Below are 19,631 nucleotides of genomic sequence, written 5' to 3' on the forward strand. Positions count from 1 at the left end.
AAACAGTAGTATATACATTTAAAAAGTATCTAATGATAAATTTTGAATCATTTCAATTAAATGATCATTAACATTAAAAAAATCAGTTTCTAACCCACCACCAATTCTAATTCTTCTTATTTTTTCCCAAATTTCTATAATTTCATCCATTCTTTTTAAATTAAATTCATTATTACAATTAACTGTAGGTATAACTTTTTCAAAATTGAAAAAACATATAAAATATGATAATTCTCTAAAACTTGAATGTTCACTATATGGTAATGAATAAATTCTATATAATTCAATATCTGGTTTTTTTTTGGTTGTTGTTTTAGGAGATTGTGATAATATATGGTCCATTGATGAATATGGTGTTTTTTCAGTCATTAATTTAACTATATCACTTAATGGAGTTTTTGGAATTAATGGTTCTTCTTCTATTGGTGGTGGTTCCTTTTGTTTTCCATTTTGAGTAAAACTCCAACCAGTTGGTCTTAATCCAACACATCTTTCAAAATTTTCATAATATTTATTATGATTAAAATAATTTGATAATTCTTGAATTGATCCAACTATATTCATTGGAACTAAATGAACAATACAATCACAATCACTGGCCAAACCTAAATCATCATCAGTTAATACCAGATCAAGATAAGAATCTTGATAAGTTTTTAAAATTTCATATTTATTTTTTCTATTATTTATATTTGAAACATAAATTAAACATCCTAATTTTTTGGAAATTGCTATAGCTAATCTTTCTTTACCAATAACATAAGTTCCAACAAGAATTAAAAATTTCTTCTTTTTAGTGGCCTTTTTATTATTCCAAAAATCAGTTATTCTTTTTTGAGTTAAATATCCAAACCATGTATTAAATAAAGTATTTGATGATTTATTATTTTCTTGTTTTGTTAAATCTTCAAATAATTGAGCTATAGTATTACATACTAATTCTTGTTTGGGGAAAATATAAGTTGGATTCATATAAGTTGTATCAAGATAGCATTTATCTATTTTTAAACAATTTGGGAATTCATTTTTACCTAAACTAAAAGGTTTTAGTAGTGGATGATCTAATATTTCCATATTAACTCTAAAATCTCCACAATGTAATATTCTATATTTTTCATTTTTAAAATTTATTGATTCAAATAGGAATATTCCTGCTCCGGGACAATGATTAGCTGTAAGGGGAGTTACATATAATCCTGGTGATTCATCATTTGATATAAATCCACCATCTTCAACATCTTCAATTTTATCTGGTTCATAATTTTTAATTTTATATCTTATATCCATTTCTAAATGTTTTATAAATTTTGAATCAATTGAAAAATATAAAGTTAATAATTTTCCAGTTATAACAGTACAATAAATAATTTTTTTATATTTTGAATCATCTTCATAATCTGTATCTTCTTTAAATACTCTTTCATATGCCCATTTTTTTGATATACCTCCATAATGATCAGCATGAAAATGAGTTAAAAAATATTGATTTATTATTTCATGTGGAGCAAAATTAAAAGCATCAACTGATAATCTATATTTTAAATTTTTTGATTCATCAATGGGGAAAGTCATTATCTTTAATGGGATTATTTCTCTTCTTGTAAATTTTGAATTTGAAATTGTTGGAGCTGATGGTGTTGTTGATGGTGGTGGCTTGATAATTTTTTCAGTTTTCCTTATTGAAGTAGTTGAGTTTATATATCGTATTTTTTCTTTAACAACTTTACGTTTTTTATTCCTTGGTGATTTAGCCTCCTTAGTGGTTGATGAATTTTTTTCCTTTGTTGGTGTAGAACCTCTTGAACTAGTTGATGATTTTCTTTTTGATGAAGTACTTGATTCTTCTTCATCTTCAACAAATGTAAACTTAACTAAACAAGTGTCAACATGATCTGTTCTACTTCGTATATCTAGACTTGATATATTTGTATCACAGACTGGACATGACACGTCTTCTTCTTGATTGGTTTCTTGTTTGATCTCTTGTTTGAGATCTATAGTTGGAAACAAACAAGATTCCTCAATTTTTAAACTTTCACGTGTCTCCTCTTCTTTCACGCGTATTTGACTATCTTCTCCATTCTCTTGTTTGAATTCAATAACTTCTCCTTCATCCATAACTACCTCTTGATTAACTGATTCATCTTTTATTGCTATTTCAGTACGCGTAAAATCAAATATAGATCTTTGAGAAAGTCCTCTTTTCAACTCAAAATTTGAAGTTGGTATTACATCTGATAATTTACCCATAACTTGTTACTCTGTTTTTATTCATATGACAACTTGTGACATGTTTATGGTTCGATATGTGAAGTGAATTTGTGAAGTTGCAAAAGAAATGCGTAGTTTATTTTAAACACAAAATTTGGTTGCGGAATTTAGATTTAAATCTTAACATGACTATTCAAAAGTAATCTATTTACCATCAACACATACAGAATGCAGTGACATGGGGTTATTAACAATCATTAGAAAACAAAAGCTTAAAGATAAAGAAATTCGAATCTTAACATTAGGTTTAGATAATTCAGGTAAAACAACAATCATCAAAAAGATTCTCAATAAAGATATAAATAAAATATCACCAACTATGGGATTTGAAATAAATACAATAGAATATAAAAATTATACATTAAATATATGGGATATAGGAGGACAAACTACTTTAAGATCATTTTGGAATAATTATTTTGATAAAACTGATTTAATTATTTGGGTAATTGATTCATTAAGTGAAAATAGATTACAAGAAAGTTTTAAAGAATTATATGATAAAATTATATTACAAGATAGATTAACTTTTGGTATTTATTTATTAATTGTTATTAATAAAATTGATTTAATTAAAGATAAAGAACAACTAATGAATTTAAAAAACAATGTTATGAATAAATTAAAACTTAATGAAACTTTAAATCCTAATCAATGGAATATTGAATTAGTTAGTGGGATTACTGGTGAAGGTATTGAAAATTGTTTAGAATGGATCATTAGTAAAGAATTTTGAAATGATGAGTTAATATTGATTGACGTCTATTGACATAGTGTCTACAGATTTTGAAGGTTTGAGCATCATTTGAGGGTCGAAATTAAAGAGTTAGAGCAGATTTAATAGAGTTGAATTTAAAGTCATTAAAATATTTCGTATTATCATTGTTGTTACAAATCATTTCCTCCATTCACTTTGAATTATCATAATACTATTTTTCTTTCTATAAAACTTTTCATCATTTAAATCAATATCGAAGCTTGCTAATTAATAAATCGACAATTTCGATTTCATAAAAACACAACCATGTTCTAATTACGAATAGAGGTAGATAGTCAGCAATGGGAAAAAGGCGATTTTTATTGGATATTGCTTGGATAGGTATGCTTTTAGATTGCTAGATACAGATTTAGTGGAAACTGTTGTTTCTATAATTGCTAGAACTACACCAATTGTCCGTCCTTCAGTTTTCCTTTTTCTTTCGGAGCAATCCCGTCTTTGAACTTATTTATAGGTACATTTCTGTCCATTTTGCTTTTCTGACTGGGGGGATTATGGAAAGATATTTTTTTAAAAATAGGTTCAAAGACTGGATAGCTCCGAAAGTAGAAGGGAATACTGAAGGAAATACATTGAAAAGCAAGATGGAAAGAAAGAATGCTATTGGTACAAAATGGGTGCACACTATGAAATGTGATACTTGCTTTAAAGCGAGAATGGTTACTCAATTTACAGTCAGAAAGAAGTCACAGCTTATACGGAAACCTTTACTCCAGTTGAACCACCACTTAAAAACCAAGATCATCTTGAATTGCCAGCATGTTGGACTTGCTGTTTTTAAATGATTTTGGCTATTGAACCTAGGAGCTGATCATTCACGATTCCATCGAACCAAGCTGGAAAAGGTGAGGTTTTTGAAAAATCAAGGGATAATTATTCAGTTCTTCAACATCAACTTCTAGGCCCTTGAGCCAGAATCATCTACAAGTGTTAGTTGAACAGTATAATGCATAATAACCGTACAAGGAGATACTTGAATTAAAAAGTGGTAGACAACCAATGGGTGATCAATGCGTACTCTTTACTAATGTTGAAGAGGGACACCTTACAAATAACATACAAATTACTGACAATTCTCCCATTCTACAAGGGTGACTCTAGATTAGACGAACTTTTGAACATTCATACGATCACATCGCCACGAATGCATGATCGTGTCTCAAACACCAAGACGTAAACATCAACAAATTTTCAACTCAATTTTATCAAACATAAAAAAGAAACTGGCAGATGACAAAAAACCAATTGTAAATAAATCATATAACAAGGCATGGACTTGAGATATGTTATTTAGGTAACTGATTTCCAATTTTTCCTCTTCATATTAAGTTTTAGTTTTCTTGTTTAGCAAAGTATACTATTGTTTTAATCAACAATTAGTTATTAGGAAAAAAAAACCACTTACATTTGCCACAAAATATTGTAGTTTTTTAAATTTTTCAATTCTTAAAAAATGTGTACCCCTAAATAAGATTCTGATGTTCAATAGGGACTGGCCATTGGTGGTGGTTTTGGTTTAGGATCTTCGATTGGTTTACAAGTCGAGACACCCGAGTATGATTTTTTAATGTAAATAATTTAACGAAAACAATCGTAGTAATTGTTTCAGATCTACATGTCAAATCGTAAATAAATTAAGTTTTGTGTTTTGTGTTTTGAATTATTGAGATCTATTTTTACATTTGTCGAGCAAAGACGATACTTTGAGATGGTTTCGTCTCAAAGAGCTTCAACAAGTTTTAAAGACACTTTTCAGTATAAATTCCGAATGTTTTGTATTTGAAAAGAAAGTGATACTGCTTTTACCATTGAATATTTTTGAAATAAATGTAATCAATGGATTTAAAAACGTTCAAAAAATACTATTGGTGGAAAATGTATGAACCGCCATTTTTCTATTATAGTAGTCGGTTTTAAATTAATTGAATATCCTAATTTGATCAATTTACATCTCAATTAGGATATAATTAATTACTTCGAGATACAAACCTCATCATCACTAATCTCATCTTGCCTTTAATAATAATAATAAACACGCTTTTATTTATTTTTAAAATAAAAACTAAAAATAAAAAGACGCGTTTCAAAACATAAAAGAATTAAGAAACACAAAAACCATTTTAATAACTCCACTCCTTTCATCTATTATTAAACCAAATATGTAGAAATTATATATTTATAGAAAAGCAACCACCTATTTCTTCATATTCTACTTTTATTACATCTTCATATTAGTCAATTTAGAAGATTCAAACAGGATTTCAGTAAAAAAAGGAATGGAAAATTTAACAAAAGAAGAAGGATTAAGATCATCATCATCATTCAAAACTCCAAAAGAATTACTATTAGAATTACACCAATTTACAACCAGTCAGAATGACTCATTTATAGAGATATTAGGATTAATAAAATCGTTCTCTAATTCAACCAACACTAATAATACCATTAATACTACTACTGCTACTTCAACTTCATCTATTGCATCTGTTGCTAGAGGATTATATACAAAAAATAATGAATTAAATAAAATCATTTCTAATGTTCTACGAAATATAATTGATGAAAAACAATCATTTAAAAATTTGATAAATGAATTTATATTGATATTTGATAATAATTATATAATTTTAATTAACAAATATTTGAAAAGGTTAAAAGATCTTGAAGTTAATGATAATTTTATTTTTGAAAAATTAAATTCACCTATAATTCAACAAATTAGTTTTATTCAGAGTTTTGTTGAAAAGTGTGTACTAAATTTAAGAAATCCATTCATAATTGAAAAATTAAAAAGTATCAGTTTACAATTGACTCAATTAAATGAACAAAATCAAAATGATAATTTGCTTAAACAATTAAATAACATTAAATTTGATCATATTCAATCATTTGATTCATCATCGATTGTTTCTAGTTATTTTACTATTGATCAAATCAAAGATAGGACTGGTACTTCAAAGATTTATATGAATAACAATTTGATTGAATTAATATTACTAGATTTAAACAATGGAATAGATTATAATGCATTAGCTATTGTATCAATAAATGAAAATGAAGGAGAAATTGTTAAAAATTTAATATATCCACCTTTTCGTATTAATGAATTATCACTATCTTCATGGAAAAATGAAATTTACCTAAAGATGATTAATTTTAAAGGAGATGAAGATTATAATTTAATGATTCTAAATTTCCAAAATCAAGAATTATGTGATTCATGGGTTGATAAAATTTCAAAAATATGTCCATTAGAAAGGAATAATTCACCATTAAGTGAGAATTTTTTAATTGAATCACCAACAAAGCCAAATAATTTATCAGGACTAGGTATTAACCTAGTTACAGATTCAGAACATAAAAGATATTTATCATCATCAGAAGAAACTCTTGTATTAAATAAAAATTCAATCATTTCATCCCCAATTAAAAAACCTAGAGCTGATTCATTTGTATCTCAATATGATAAATCATTACCAATTATTAAAAAGACAATCACCAATAACTATGAACAAGAACAAGACGATGATGAAAAATTATTTCGAATAATTAATAGAAGAAAAACATCAGAAGATTATCTGGATGAATCAAAAGAAAGACCAATTTCATCACAAGCTGAATTTTGTTCACCAGAAAGTATTGAATCAATACATGATCCAATAAATTTACAACCTATTCAACCTGTTTATAAACAAGATTGTTATTCAGTACCTGATTTAAGAAATAATAATCCTTCCAGATTATATCAATTATCAACTGGTTCAGCTATTGATATTTCAAATTTTGGTAAAAGTCATCAACCTGAGTTTAAACCACCAAAGAAGAAATCTGGATTTTTTCAACTTTTCAAAAAGAATTCATCAAAAATTGATATAAATTCATCTAAATCAGATATAAATTCATCTAAATCAGAAATAACAACTTTAAATAATAATGATTCAAAACCTTCAATTAATGAAATATCAACACCTCCTCAAACACCACCTCAATATGATGCAAATCCAGAAAAATCAATGACAAGATCAGTATCTAAAATCCCAGCACCATTTGCATTACCATCATCTACATCAACTTATTTTTTCAAACAACCAAATTGTAGTGTTTTATCAACTGATCAAACTAATGAAGATTCTGAAAATGATTTAATTATACCTCAAAATTTAAAAAATCAAATAAATCTGGATTTAACAAAAGATTATTATATATCAGAATCAATACCAAAAAATTTTAAAATTTCAAAATGGAAACAAAAATATGGGAAATGGGAAATGATAACTACATCAGAATCAATATTTGTAAAGATTGTAATTGATTCAGAAAATAATAATTGTTGGTTAATTATATTTAAGGAGGTAATTGAAAATTTAGAAATTATTGATAAACCAGTGTTATTGTTAGATATTAATAATCAAACAAAAATTAGATTATCATCGCCATTAGATTTACAAATTAATACAAAAAATTCAATAACTAATGAGAATCAATTAATAATGATTAGATGTAAAACAAATTTAATAATTGAAAATTTACAATTCAATTTAAATAATGTTTTAAATTTATTACCTTCAACTATAAGTTATAATTCAATAAGTACTATAACATCATCAATAATGGATAATCAAAGTCAAAGTAAATCATCAACTTTTTCAAGTTTAAATTCAATTTTAAATAATGATAAAGACAATTTAAAATTAGAAATGATTATAAGATTACAAAAAAATTTAGATTCTTCACGGTTAAATAATCCATCATCTTGGGAAATTATATCAATGATGAAAATTTTAATTTTTAAAAATTTTGAAGGTGGATTTAATTTTAAATTCTATAATGAATTAAATGAATTAAAATATAATTGGGAATTTTCAAGTAGCTCTAAAAATTTTAAAAAAATTGGTAAAGCTGGTTTATTAATTCAATTAGATAATAATGAAATTTTTATGATTGAATGTAAAGGTAAAAAAGAATTTAAAAATTTATATGAAATATTTTAATGTACTAATTGTATGAATATGAATATTATGAAACAACTACCATATGTATTTTTTTGCAACAATAACAAACTGAATTTTTTTTTTTTCTGATTCTTTTACTTTTTGCAACCAATGATAATGAATTGGTGGTATATATTCCCATTTTTATTCTTACAACAACTAATCAAAGCAAAACCAGAACCAAGTCAATTAATTCAAACAATAAAAATCCATCAAAATAAATTTTATGAATCTACAACAAAAAATCAATTTTTCATTCGTGGAATAGCATATCAAAAAACTCGTCAAGAAGGAGAAATTTATGATACAACAAAGGAAACAAATTATATTGATCCATTAAGTAATCCTTTTACATGTTTAAGAGATTTGGAGAATCTTGTTGAATTAAATATTAATGTAGTTAGAATTTATCAAATTAATCCCCTTGCGAATCATGATGTTTGTATGAATGCTTTTGCTTCTGAAGGTATATATATAATTGCAGATTTATCTGAACCTTTTATTTCGATAAAAAGGGATTCACCTCATTGGGATACTGAAATTTTTAAAAGATATAAGTCTGTAGTTGATTCAATGTCAAAATATAATAATGTTTTAGGATTTTTTGCAGGTAATGAAATTGCAAATTCTCAACTGAATATTGATTCTGCTCCTTTTATAAGAAGTTCAATTAGAGATATAAAGAAATATATTAATGATATGGGATATAGAAAAATTCCTATAGGTTATGCATCAAATGATGATACAGTAATTAGATCAAATTTAGCAAATTATCTTGTTTGTGATTTACCGAATGATGAAGACAACGAGTTAAGTAAAATAGATTTTTTTGCAATTAATAATTATGAATGGTGTGGTTATTCAACTTATGCAACATCAGGATATAAGGATTTAAATTTAGAATTTAATAAATTTCCCACCCCGATTTTTTTCAGTGAATTTGGTTGTAATTTAATTCAACCAAGACCTTTCACTGAAATTGAATCTATTTTTAATAAAAATATGAAAAAAATTTGGTCTGGTGGTATTATGTATGAATATTTTGAAGAAATTAATCATTATGGTTTAATATTGATAAAAAAGGATCAACTGATATTAAAATTACCAGATTTTGAAAATTTAAAATCAAAATATAATGCAATTGACGACGAAAATCCTGTTCAAGTTGACTTGAATGAGCAGATAGAATTAAATAATGTTAAATGTAATGATTTAATATCAGATACTTGGAATATAGCAACAAATTTACCACAAACTCCTAATTCATTAAAATGTGATTGTTTATATAATTCATTAAAATGTATAATTTTACCAAATTCCCAAAATTCATTTGATGAAGAAGAATTTATAAAAAATTTATGTTATAAAATTGATTGTTTTGAAATAAATTGTAATGGAAAAATTGGTCAATATGGAAAATATAGTGATTGTTCACCATTAATTAGAGCTTCTTTTGCTTTAAATCAATATTATTTACAAACTGGTGAAAAAGAAGAAATTTGTACTTTACAAAATAGAGGTGAATTACAAAATCAGAGTTTACTGAAAGATCAAGAAGATATTTGTTTTAATTTATTAAATGATGAAATTGATTCAAATGAAAAAACTATAAAATTTCATAATGAGAAAGATGTTAAAATTGAACCTAATAAATCTAGTAATGAATCATTAGAATCATCTGAAATTATTGAACCAGAACTTTTAAATCCACCACCAATTAATCGGAAATCGAAAAAGAAAAGTATTGGTAATAAATTATCACCAAAAAGACTAATAAGTTCAATTTTCCATGTTTGTATTTTGTATTTTGTCTTAATGAGATAATTGATTAACGATATTGATTCAAAATTTATATACATTTTGCCTACTACTTCCCTCTATTAATCTTTTTTTGGACCCCAATTTAATCCTAAAAATCCACTACCAGTTCTCGTGCTTGAATTCCCCATTAATTGTCTTCTTAATAATCCTTCAGGTTCAATAACCCAAATTCTTTTTTCACCAGGAACATCTAAAGAAATATATTCAAATTTTGTTTTAAATAAAGTATAATCTAATTGTTCTAAATTAACAATACCAATTTTACCTTGATTAGTTTCAACTTGAAATTGCATAAACAAATGATCTTTATCATCTATTGTTGATCTTTTTTTGATACTTTGAACAGGTCTATTTCTAATCCATTTATCTGCTGCTACTATACCATAAGCTTTTAATCTTTCACCCTGAGGGAAATTTAATATTGTTTGAGCATCTTTTGAATTTTCTATTATTTTTACAGCTTTATTAAAAGTTCTTGTATCTCCTGATGGTAATAATAATTCAGATAATATTAAATATATAACTAACAAAGATATAGCTGATGCAAATATAACTAAAATTGTTGATAATGAAAATGTAAATGCTCGATTTATTCTATTTAAAATTTTTTTGCCTTTTAAATTTTTATCTTTTGGTGGTTGAGGTGGTATTGGAGTATCTTTTAGTGAATAATTTCTATATATATTTAATATAGATGATTTAAAATTTGGAGTTGTTGAAATTAATGGTTTTATAATTGATGATTTGATCATATATGATCTATTTATTAGTTTAATTGGTGTCATTGATTGTTTACCAAATCTATTTAGCCTCATTGAGCTATATCCTATTTGTTTAAACATTGTTGTTCGATGATGATGATGATTAAGTTGAAGCAATTGGAAGGAAGTTTAGAGATGTTTTTTTTTTCGGGGAACATTTACTACGAAGATTAAGGTCACACGATTAAGTTGTAGGTCGACACAAGGGCCACAATTTAACATGGTCACTATCAAACAAGCCTACTTTGGTTTTACAAACATGCCCCCGTGGCCTAGTTGGTTAAGGTATTAGTTTCCGGAGTTAATGATCGCGGGTTCGAGTCCCGCCGGGGGCCTAGTATTTGTTAACCAGTGTACATTTAAATGTATTTTTGAGCTATTATTACTGAGAAGAAAGACATTATTAAAATGTTTTTTTTACTTAATAATTGAGCTCTCTTTTTTTTATTGTCTTAATCTAGAGGATCAAAAAGTCTACATACTTAAAGAAAATATTCATTTGTTTCGTTGAAAAGTTTATTAAGACATTATATCCAAAAATAATTAATAATATATTATTTTCATCTGTTATACACTTCTTCCTTCTTGCTTAAATCAAGCTAAACTTTATAATCTCAAAATTTATTCTGATTTACCACCTTTTCTTTCAATTAAAGCTTTTCTATCTTTATCTAAATGTAATTTAGTGATGACAACTTTTGAAGGATTAATATTAATTGGAACTGAAGCACCATTTGATTTTTCTTTTTGTAATTTATCTAATTGAATTGAAAATTTTAATCTATATACTGAATTAACTTTACCTTCTGATCCCTTTTTAGAACCTCTAACAATTAAAACTTCATCATTTTGTCTAATTGGTAATGATTTGATATTATATTTGGTTTTTAAATCTTTTGATAATGGAGCTGACATGATGGCTCTTCTTTCAACTGATGAAGATGAAAAGTGAGCTTTTCTTGATTTTGATCTTGATGATGAAACGTCTAAAAAAATATATATGTTAGTATATGGGATTCAAAAAAGATGGGAGGGGAAGAAACTTAGATTGACATGAGCTGAATTTTCTATTTGTTTGAATCCTATCTTTTCTTAAGTTTTCGCTGCTATAGTCTCGTTTATCTTAAGCTATTGTTCTGGATGGTGTAATTCAACAAATCTTGATTTGAACAACGTCGTTCCAAATGGTGATGATGCTACTTCAAAATTCTTATTTCAACATTCAGCATTTAGTTTGACATAAAGTATTTCCCTTAGTCCATTTCGATCATCACATACCTTGTGAGATTTTAGCCATTTTTGTTAGGTATTATTGATTGATTGTGGTTAATACTACTCTTCAAGTGAAAAATTTTTTTTGTACTAAAAGTTAAATGAAAAATTTAAAAAATGAAAATTGTAAAGAAATTTTTCATCAAGGTTATGTGCAGTACTGATGCATAGGTAGTGTAAGATTCTCAAATATCTCTATGTATACCAATACATCAATTTAAACTGAGTTCAAACACTTACCATGTTTAAAGAGGATGAACTCACAGACCAAAAAGCTCACTCATTTTCGCCCATTTTTAATCTCCATTTAACGAAACGATGGATTTTTTGATGAGATCTCTGGGTAAACTCTGTGCTTTATTAATTCTCATCGAATTTGGTCGATTGATGATACAATTCTTCTCAATCCTCATGATGAATATTCTCTTCTCCAAGTGGATTAGGAGCTTCCCATTTTAAATCATCCACCTCAAACTTGATATCTTTATTACCGGTTCATCAGCAACCCCACTAATCTGAAAAGAACATTGGTAGCATCTTCGGTTTCAAACAATCTATATGCGTTGATAATAATGTCACATAATTGAGCGATAAGGATAGATGAAAATTCTTAAGTTACCGATCAAATCTTCAGTCGATTCTAACTTCACAAAAACGATCCATTTTAAATTTTAAAACTCAAACTTATCAATCAAGAAATTAATTCATATTGTACAATGTCTCACCCAACAGTAATATCCGATGAAGAAGAAGATTCTGTAGAACTATATAATGGATTTGGTTCACAACCTATTAGTAGGAATCAAATGAGGACACGAAAAAGATGGTCATTCCACGAAAATTCAAAACCTAATCTTGTAGATTCACCACTACAGGCTATTCCTAGAAGATTAAGTGACATAACTGGAGTAGATGGAGTACATAAACAAATTGATCCATTAAGTGAATTGGGTGGAGCTCAATTATATTCTACTGAATCAGGTAGATTATTTCATGCTGGGAAAATCATTATAGCATTAGCTGGATTACCTGGAAGAGGTAAAACACATTTATCTGTTTCATTAACAAGATATTTACGATGGTTAGGTGTTAAAACTCATTCTTTCCATTTAGGTGATTATAGAAGAGCAAGTGCTGAAGATGATTTAACTCATGATTTATTTGTACCAACTCCAAAGAGTGATAAAGCTCATGCATTAAGAGAAAAAGTAGTAAATGAATGTTTAAATGATATTTTAAATTTTTTTAAGAATGATAAGGGACAAGTTGCAATTTATGATGCAGTAAATGCAAAACCAGAATTTAGAATTCAATTACATGAAAAATTTAGTAAATTAAATATTCAAGTATTATTTATTGAAAGTTTAGTAACTGATGATTCAATAGTTATGAAAAATATAGAAGAAGCAGCTAGATCTTCTCCAGATTATAAAGATTGGGATTATGAAAAAGCATATAAGGATTATAGTGAAAGAATTAATGCTCTAGCGCCATATTATCAAGAAATGCAAAGTAATGATTTAGAAAAGCAATTATCATACATCAAATTCATTAATTTCGGTGAAAGAATAGAATTGCATAATTCAAATTATGGGTATTTGATAAATAAAGTCGTATTTTATTTAATGAATGGTAGTATCAAATCAGGTTCAGTGTTTTTGGCAAGATGTTATAAGAATTCCTTAGATTACAATTTTGATCCACCACTAGATGATGAAGGAACTAGATATGCTAAAAATTTAACAAACACTTTAATTGAACAATTAAAATCCGAAGGTAAAACATATTTGGAAAAAATAGTTCCAACAAGTAAACCAAAACTTCAAAGAGAATTATCGGTTGATGAAAGACAACCTGCATTAGGAATGGATGGAGTAGATGATAATTCGTTAGTTATATGGACATCAGTCAAGAAGAGGACTGTTGAAACAACACAATTTTTGAAAGAAAAGAATATAAATGTAAGACATAGAATACAATTGTCCCAGAAAAATCCAGGTATAGTTGGAAGTATGTCTGATGAAGAAATTGCAGAAAAATATCCAGATGAATATAGTCAATATATAAAGGATCCATATCATTACAGATTTTCAAGAGCTGAAAGTTATCATGATTTAGCTATAAAGATTGAACCTTTAATTTTAGAAATGGAAAGAATGAGTGGTGATATATTAATCATAGCTGATGATACGATATTAAAAGTGTTGTATGGTTACTTATTATCTTGTTCATGTTATGATATTCCGACATTGAATTTTAAAACAGATGAGATAATTGAGATAAAATTTAATGCTTATTCAAATACTGCTAATAGAATTAAGATAAAAGATTTTGATGAAAAGGTTGAGTAAATAGATACTTGTATGATAGTTAACGAATCCATAATTTAAACAAAAAAAAATATTACGCACAATCAAATCATGAACTTTTTACTCTGTTAATGAGTCTCAAGCCTACGGCTACATATAAGTCGAATGATATAGAACATTCGTTCGACCCAGGTGATGGTCCACATACAACAAATGGTAAAACAACTCAAATTTCAGATATAGTTATAAATGCAGGTGGAGAAGATCGAGATAAACCAAGCGAACATAATGATACACCCCTTGGTAATTTGAGAGCTGCTATAACTACTTTGCAAGATCAAATTAATGAATTTCTAACGGATCGAATGAAATTAGAAAAGACCAATAATGAAAATGGAGATGACGATATTGAGAGAAAAGTTTTAGATGAAGGTGTCGAAGAAAATGAAGAAGATTGATTTATTACTATACTTGAATTGAACCATCTGTTGCTATTAAGATTCAAATTACAGAGTCTATGGAGTCTATGCATTACTTAGGAATCAGACGTTACATCATTGACGTTTGAATGAGGTCAATTGGCTCAATATTTAGTCACTACCGTCTCACCGTACTTCTAAAATTAATTTACAGGACATTTGTAATTTAACGTTGATGATTATTTATTTTGAATACTTGATCGATTACTAGCCTCATTTTTTTTCTTCCCCATTTCCCACTATTTTCGTCATACTATCAATTGTCTTTTCAAGAGTAGTTTGTAAATAATCTTGTTTTATCTTTAGGTTTTTCTCAGTTGACTTATATTCTTTTTCATTTGTGGCTAATTCATCGAGATAATTTTTGGTAGTATTAGCTATAAATGCTTTACCCACTCCTTGCCAGATTTGTTCATCCTGTTTATTTAACTTGTTTAATCGTTTATTCGTTGAATTTATTACATTTAAATTTGTGTTAACTCTATCTAGCTGTAAATTCACCATTGACAATTCTGCTCTTGATTTATTAAGCTGATTGTCCATTTCTATTAGAACCTTTTGCAATGCCTCTTGATTCATTTTTAATTTGGTTGTGCTGTGATTGTGGTTGATGATTGTGGAAATTTATGGAATTATTTTTTTTTCAATTGTTTTTCACAACCATTATCAAAAATCATCATCAATGCTTTTAAAATCACCAATTCAAAGGTGTGTTTTCACATCTTCTAGATCTTTTTTAATATGCTCAAGGCTACATCAAATAAATCAAGGTTCTTTGCACAATAAAATACCAGAACATAATATTCAATCAGAAACAAATCGATTAGCTAAAACTGGCAAGAGATTTTGGGATAAAGGTAATGTGTTCTATAACGAAGCAACTAACAGATATGAAGTACAATTGGATGGTAAAACATTGCGAACACCTTTAGGATTACCATTGACACTACCAAACACTAAGAAACAATTAGCATATTTAATATCTCATGAATGGACAAATTTACCAAGTGTATCAGTAAAATCAAGTGCTTTACCATTAACTGAATTGGCTGCGAGAGCAATAGATTTAGAATCGGCTCATAAAATAAATGAAACAGAGAATGAAAAAGTTAAAGAGTTAATTGCCATTGACGATTTGAAATTAGGTTTATTAAATTATCTTGATACTGATACGTGTCTTATATTTGCAGGAGTAAAAGATTGTGATGGATTATTGAGACAAAAACAAGATGAATTATACATACCTTTGATCAAGGAATATGATGAATTTTTCACTAAATATGGAAAATTTAAAGGGTTATTGAAAAATGATGAATCGATAAAATTAAACTTTTTGGATTGTGAAAAAGATGGATTAAGAGGTAATAAACAATCACTCAAGACAAAGGAAGTAGTAATGAATTGGTTAAATGAAATTAGTATATTTGAACTTATAGCATTAGAGAAAACAGTTTTAACAACAAAATCTTTTCTTTGTGGTATTTCAATATTAAGATCAAATGTGACTGATCCAAAGCGAATGAAAGATGTATTTCAAATAAACAAAGATACTCAAGATAAATTTTGGTATAAATCTGTTGAAGAAATTATAGAATTAGGTAATTTGGAAACAATTATACAAACTAGTAGATGGGGAGAAGTTGAGGACACCCATGATGTTGAACAAAGAGAATGGTTAAGAAGTCTAGCTGGTGCTGCTCTTGTAAGTCATTGATTGGGTGTGTAAATAGAATAGCATAGTCGATAGAGTGATATAGAATTGAAGTAATCATTTTGTATGATGTATATTAATTGATAAATTGATATCATTACGCGTAAATCTAAAAATAAAAACAATTAAATATTTATTGTGTTGCAAAAGCGTTATTATAAACTTAACTTATACAAACAACCAACGAGAATATACTCATCGAAGCAGGTTGATCATATTCGATAAACAATAACGACCATTAGTGAAACTGCCAAATTAGATAGAATTACCAAATAAACCAAGTAGGTCAACAAATAAGAGATCGAGAGAATCCAACTTCTCTATGGATAATGAATGATAAAGATAAAGATAAAGATAAAGATAAAAGTATAGAAGAAAAATTGAATGAAGGTGAAATTATTGATAAATCAAAACTAGTTGAATTAAAACGAAAAATACAAGAGCGTGTATCAAGAAGAGTCAAAGTATATTTATTGAATGGTGAAGATTGGATAGATAACGGAACAGGATTTTGTACTGGTAACATAGAGGAAGGAAGTAATAGACCATACTTTTTAGTTAGAAAAGAAAATAACGAAAAGGACATAATCTTGAAATCTTACCTTGAAGGTACAATACAATATCAAAGGCAACAAGAAACATTAATTGTATGGACTGATTCCAATGGTACTGACTTAGCTTTATCTTTTCAAGAAACAGATGGATGTGCTGATTTATGTGATTTTATAATAAATGTTCAACAGGGGAACATTAGTCCAAATATTTCATTGTATTACGTGATATCGAATATACAAGATGGAGGAGAAGATTTAACAGAATTAATCACTGGTCCTATACGATATCCACCTTTAACTCCATCAAATGAAAATATAACATCAATTTTTGAGAATTTGAATCAAGGTTTGAGTTCTCAATTCACACGTGTTCGAATTGCAGAATATTTAATCGATACAAAATATTGTGATAAATTAATAAATTTATATAAGAAAGCAAATTCAGAGAAAAATACAACCATGCTTTGCTCATTGAGTGATATCTACAAAATATTATTTGCTTACGGAGAATCGTTGTTGATCGAGGATTTAGTTGCAACTGAAGAAAGGATATTAGCATTGGTAGGTATATTTGAATATGATTCAGAGTGTCCAGATTCCAAAACCAGTTACAAAGATCTTTTCAACGATAAATCTTTTAAAACTATAATACCAGTTGACGAATTTGCAATATTCAAAAATGATTATTATTTAACCACTTTGCAGGACTTAGTGCTACCGAAATATTTAGATGATCAAGCTCACAGTGTATTCAATAATATAGTATTTTCAAACCAAATGAAAATCTTCGAGTATTTAAAAAAGGAAAGTGTGATGGAACAAGTATTTAAAATTTATGATGATAATGACGCTGACATACAATTGAAAAGAGAAGGAATAAAGATGCTACATCAGTATTTAGTTACAGCAAAATCGTTACAAAAGAATGACTTCTTTGCGGTTTTGGTGAGCTCGGGCTTATTCAAAATGATCAATTTCGCTTTACATGATGAACATAGTGCAATAAGAATTTTGGGTACTGAATTGATTGTCATGATAATTGATCAAGATATTTCATTAATATCCAAATTTGAGGAGGAAACACCAATAATCAAATCAAACTTTTCATCAGATTCCAAGCAAACAACAAACACTAGGAATGAATGCGACTTAAAAGTAGACAAGGTTCAAGAGTTTAATGAAACGTGTCGAAAATCTATCCCCAATAACATGAAATTAGTGTCTACATTAAGTAATTTACTAGTGAGTGACAGCAATTTAAGTTTAAAAATGCAAGCCTTTGAAGCCATAAAATCATTGCTAGATGCTAATTACAAAACTTCTGACAATAACAACAACGATTTAATGAGTGTGAAAGTTCATCCAACAATCATCGAGTCAAGCACACCTTCAACAAATGTTTATGATAAAAATGGTATTAAAAAGTACTTTCAACTATTTTATGCGGAAGTAGCACCAATTTTATTTAAACCAATGAGCAAAATCGCCGATGCATTAGATTCTCCATTAGATATATCAAGAAAAGATCAAAAGCTAATGCAGATTTTGTGTGAATTAGTCTCATATTGCTCAAAGGAGTATGATATTACATTTTCAAGACCCTTCATAATACAAAATAGCATTCTAAAAGGATTTGTGAAGCTACTACTGTCAAATAGTACGAAAGTTTTGAAATTACATATCATAAGGTGTATAAGAGATATTGTTTTGTTAAATGATGACTTATACACAAAACACATAATTGAGGACCATATACTTGAATACTTGATGGAGTATTTCAAGGAAATTTCAAATGAAAATGCACTAATCAATTCAACTTTTCTTGATTTTTTCGAATCTATAATACGATTGAGTGATGCTTCGAATTATGAAAGTAGAACAAATTACAAACGAATAGCTGCTTACTTAGCGAACAAATATTATGCCTGCCTCATGAGCATTGATTATACAGATACTGGTCAAAAATTGGTAACTTTAGTTGGTGATAATTTTAATGAGAATACCGAAATTATAGAGCGTATTAATGTCAATGATAATGATGATGACGATGATGATGATGATGACGACGATGATGATAACGAAATTTATGAGAATAATGAGAATAATGATATAAAATTAACGGTGAAGAACGTGGATGTTGAGGAATCAGAATTAATCAAAATTGATGAAATCATAGTATCAGATGATGAAAAAGATATTTTGGAAAGAAATGCTTCTAATCCTATTAGTGATGAAGATGAAGCAATCGTCAAGAAGATGGATCAAGATAAAGAGGAAACTCTGAAAGATGAAGAAGAGCAGAACGACTCTTTCAGCATAGGACAGAAAAGACCAAGAGAAATATCAAGAGACGAGGATGAAAATGTATCAGAAGACTCGTCATCTGAACTTTATAGCATCAAAAAGTCTTACATTGGATCATCACCAGTCTTGAATTCAGATAAACTTGAATCAAGTATGAATAAAGTTTTAGTGAATGCTGTTAGTGATAGGAATGTGAACGATCGCTAAAGATCGAGTCGTTGATCAATTTCGGATTTTTTGTTTGATCATTGTTTTTTGTTACTGTCCGTATGTTGAACTTCATTCCACTGTTTTTGTTCTATATTTATGTATTAATAATTAATTATTCAGTTTTTATAAAGCTTTTTCAAAAATTGGTTAATAGAGAGTTTTTCTTTCTC

The 19,631-nt window shown here is 27.6% G+C and overlaps 11 protein-coding genes across 11 annotated transcripts; 7 read left to right on the top strand and 4 right to left on the bottom strand. All coding sequences in view use genetic code 12, as the record gives it.

Annotated features, from left to right (window-relative positions):
- Positions 1–18: 18 nt before the first annotated feature.
- On the bottom strand, positions 19–2,250 carry KGF55_005198 (DNA cross-link repair protein PSO2; the record flags this gene model as incomplete). The annotated part of the gene is made up of 1 exon (XM_051760186.1): positions 19–2,250. The coding sequence occupies one exon, from the start codon at positions 2,248–2,250 to the stop codon at positions 19–21; it is 2,232 nt and encodes a 743-aa protein (XP_051612010.1).
- A 199-nt stretch (positions 2,251–2,449) lies between these two features.
- On the top strand, positions 2,450–3,007 carry KGF55_005199 (Arf family GTPase; the record flags this gene model as incomplete). The annotated part of the gene is made up of 1 exon (XM_051760187.1): positions 2,450–3,007. The coding sequence occupies one exon, from the start codon at positions 2,450–2,452 to the stop codon at positions 3,005–3,007; it is 558 nt and encodes a 185-aa protein (XP_051612011.1).
- Positions 3,008–5,325: 2,318 nt separating this feature from the next.
- Positions 5,326–8,040, top strand: KGF55_005200 (uncharacterized protein; the record flags this gene model as incomplete). Its single annotated transcript, XM_051760188.1, has 1 exon — positions 5,326–8,040. One exon carries the CDS (start codon positions 5,326–5,328, stop codon positions 8,038–8,040), a length of 2,715 nt encoding a protein of 904 aa, XP_051612012.1.
- A 117-nt stretch (positions 8,041–8,157) lies between these two features.
- PGA5 (1,3-beta-glucanosyltransferase) lies at positions 8,158–9,864 on the top strand (the record flags this gene model as incomplete). Its single annotated transcript, XM_051760189.1, has 1 exon — positions 8,158–9,864. One exon carries the CDS (start codon positions 8,158–8,160, stop codon positions 9,862–9,864), a length of 1,707 nt encoding a protein of 568 aa, XP_051612013.1.
- Positions 9,865–9,920: 56 nt separating this feature from the next.
- On the bottom strand, positions 9,921–10,703 carry TIM21 (Tim21p; the record flags this gene model as incomplete). The annotated part of the gene is made up of 1 exon (XM_051760190.1): positions 9,921–10,703. One exon carries the CDS (start codon positions 10,701–10,703, stop codon positions 9,921–9,923), a length of 783 nt encoding a protein of 260 aa, XP_051612014.1.
- Positions 10,704–11,243: 540 nt separating this feature from the next.
- KGF55_005203 (60S ribosomal protein uL24) lies at positions 11,244–11,919 on the bottom strand (the record flags this gene model as incomplete). Its single annotated transcript, XM_051760191.1, has 2 exons — positions 11,244–11,608; positions 11,901–11,919. The coding sequence occupies 2 exons, from the start codon at positions 11,917–11,919 to the stop codon at positions 11,244–11,246; spliced, it is 384 nt and encodes a 127-aa protein (XP_051612015.1).
- Positions 11,920–12,610: 691 nt separating this feature from the next.
- KGF55_005204 (bifunctional fructose-2,6-bisphosphate 2-phosphatase/6-phosphofructo-2-kinase) lies at positions 12,611–14,245 on the top strand (the record flags this gene model as incomplete). The annotated part of the gene is made up of 1 exon (XM_051760192.1): positions 12,611–14,245. One exon carries the CDS (start codon positions 12,611–12,613, stop codon positions 14,243–14,245), a length of 1,635 nt encoding a protein of 544 aa, XP_051612016.1.
- Positions 14,246–14,334: 89 nt separating this feature from the next.
- KGF55_005205 (chromatin DNA-binding EKC/KEOPS complex subunit) lies at positions 14,335–14,661 on the top strand (the record flags this gene model as incomplete). The annotated part of the gene is made up of 1 exon (XM_051760193.1): positions 14,335–14,661. One exon carries the CDS (start codon positions 14,335–14,337, stop codon positions 14,659–14,661), a length of 327 nt encoding a protein of 108 aa, XP_051612017.1.
- Positions 14,662–14,895: 234 nt separating this feature from the next.
- KGF55_005206 (prefolding complex chaperone subunit) lies at positions 14,896–15,261 on the bottom strand (the record flags this gene model as incomplete). The annotated part of the gene is made up of 1 exon (XM_051760194.1): positions 14,896–15,261. One exon carries the CDS (start codon positions 15,259–15,261, stop codon positions 14,896–14,898), a length of 366 nt encoding a protein of 121 aa, XP_051612018.1.
- A 103-nt stretch (positions 15,262–15,364) lies between these two features.
- Positions 15,365–16,396, top strand: KGF55_005207 (ATP synthase complex assembly protein; the record flags this gene model as incomplete). The annotated part of the gene is made up of 1 exon (XM_051760196.1): positions 15,365–16,396. One exon carries the CDS (start codon positions 15,365–15,367, stop codon positions 16,394–16,396), a length of 1,032 nt encoding a protein of 343 aa, XP_051612019.1.
- A 326-nt stretch (positions 16,397–16,722) lies between these two features.
- Positions 16,723–19,458, top strand: PSY2 (Psy2p; the record flags this gene model as incomplete). Its single annotated transcript, XM_051760197.1, has 1 exon — positions 16,723–19,458. The coding sequence occupies one exon, from the start codon at positions 16,723–16,725 to the stop codon at positions 19,456–19,458; it is 2,736 nt and encodes a 911-aa protein (XP_051612020.1).
- Positions 19,459–19,631: the final 173 nt, after the last annotated feature.

The sequence above is a fragment of the Candida pseudojiufengensis genome (genome assembly GCF_024610245.1).
Source record: "Candida pseudojiufengensis strain CBS 10847 chromosome Unknown scaffold26, whole genome shotgun sequence".
NCBI classification, from domain to species: domain Eukaryota; kingdom Fungi; phylum Ascomycota; class Pichiomycetes; order Serinales; family Debaryomycetaceae; genus Lodderomyces; species Lodderomyces pseudojiufengensis.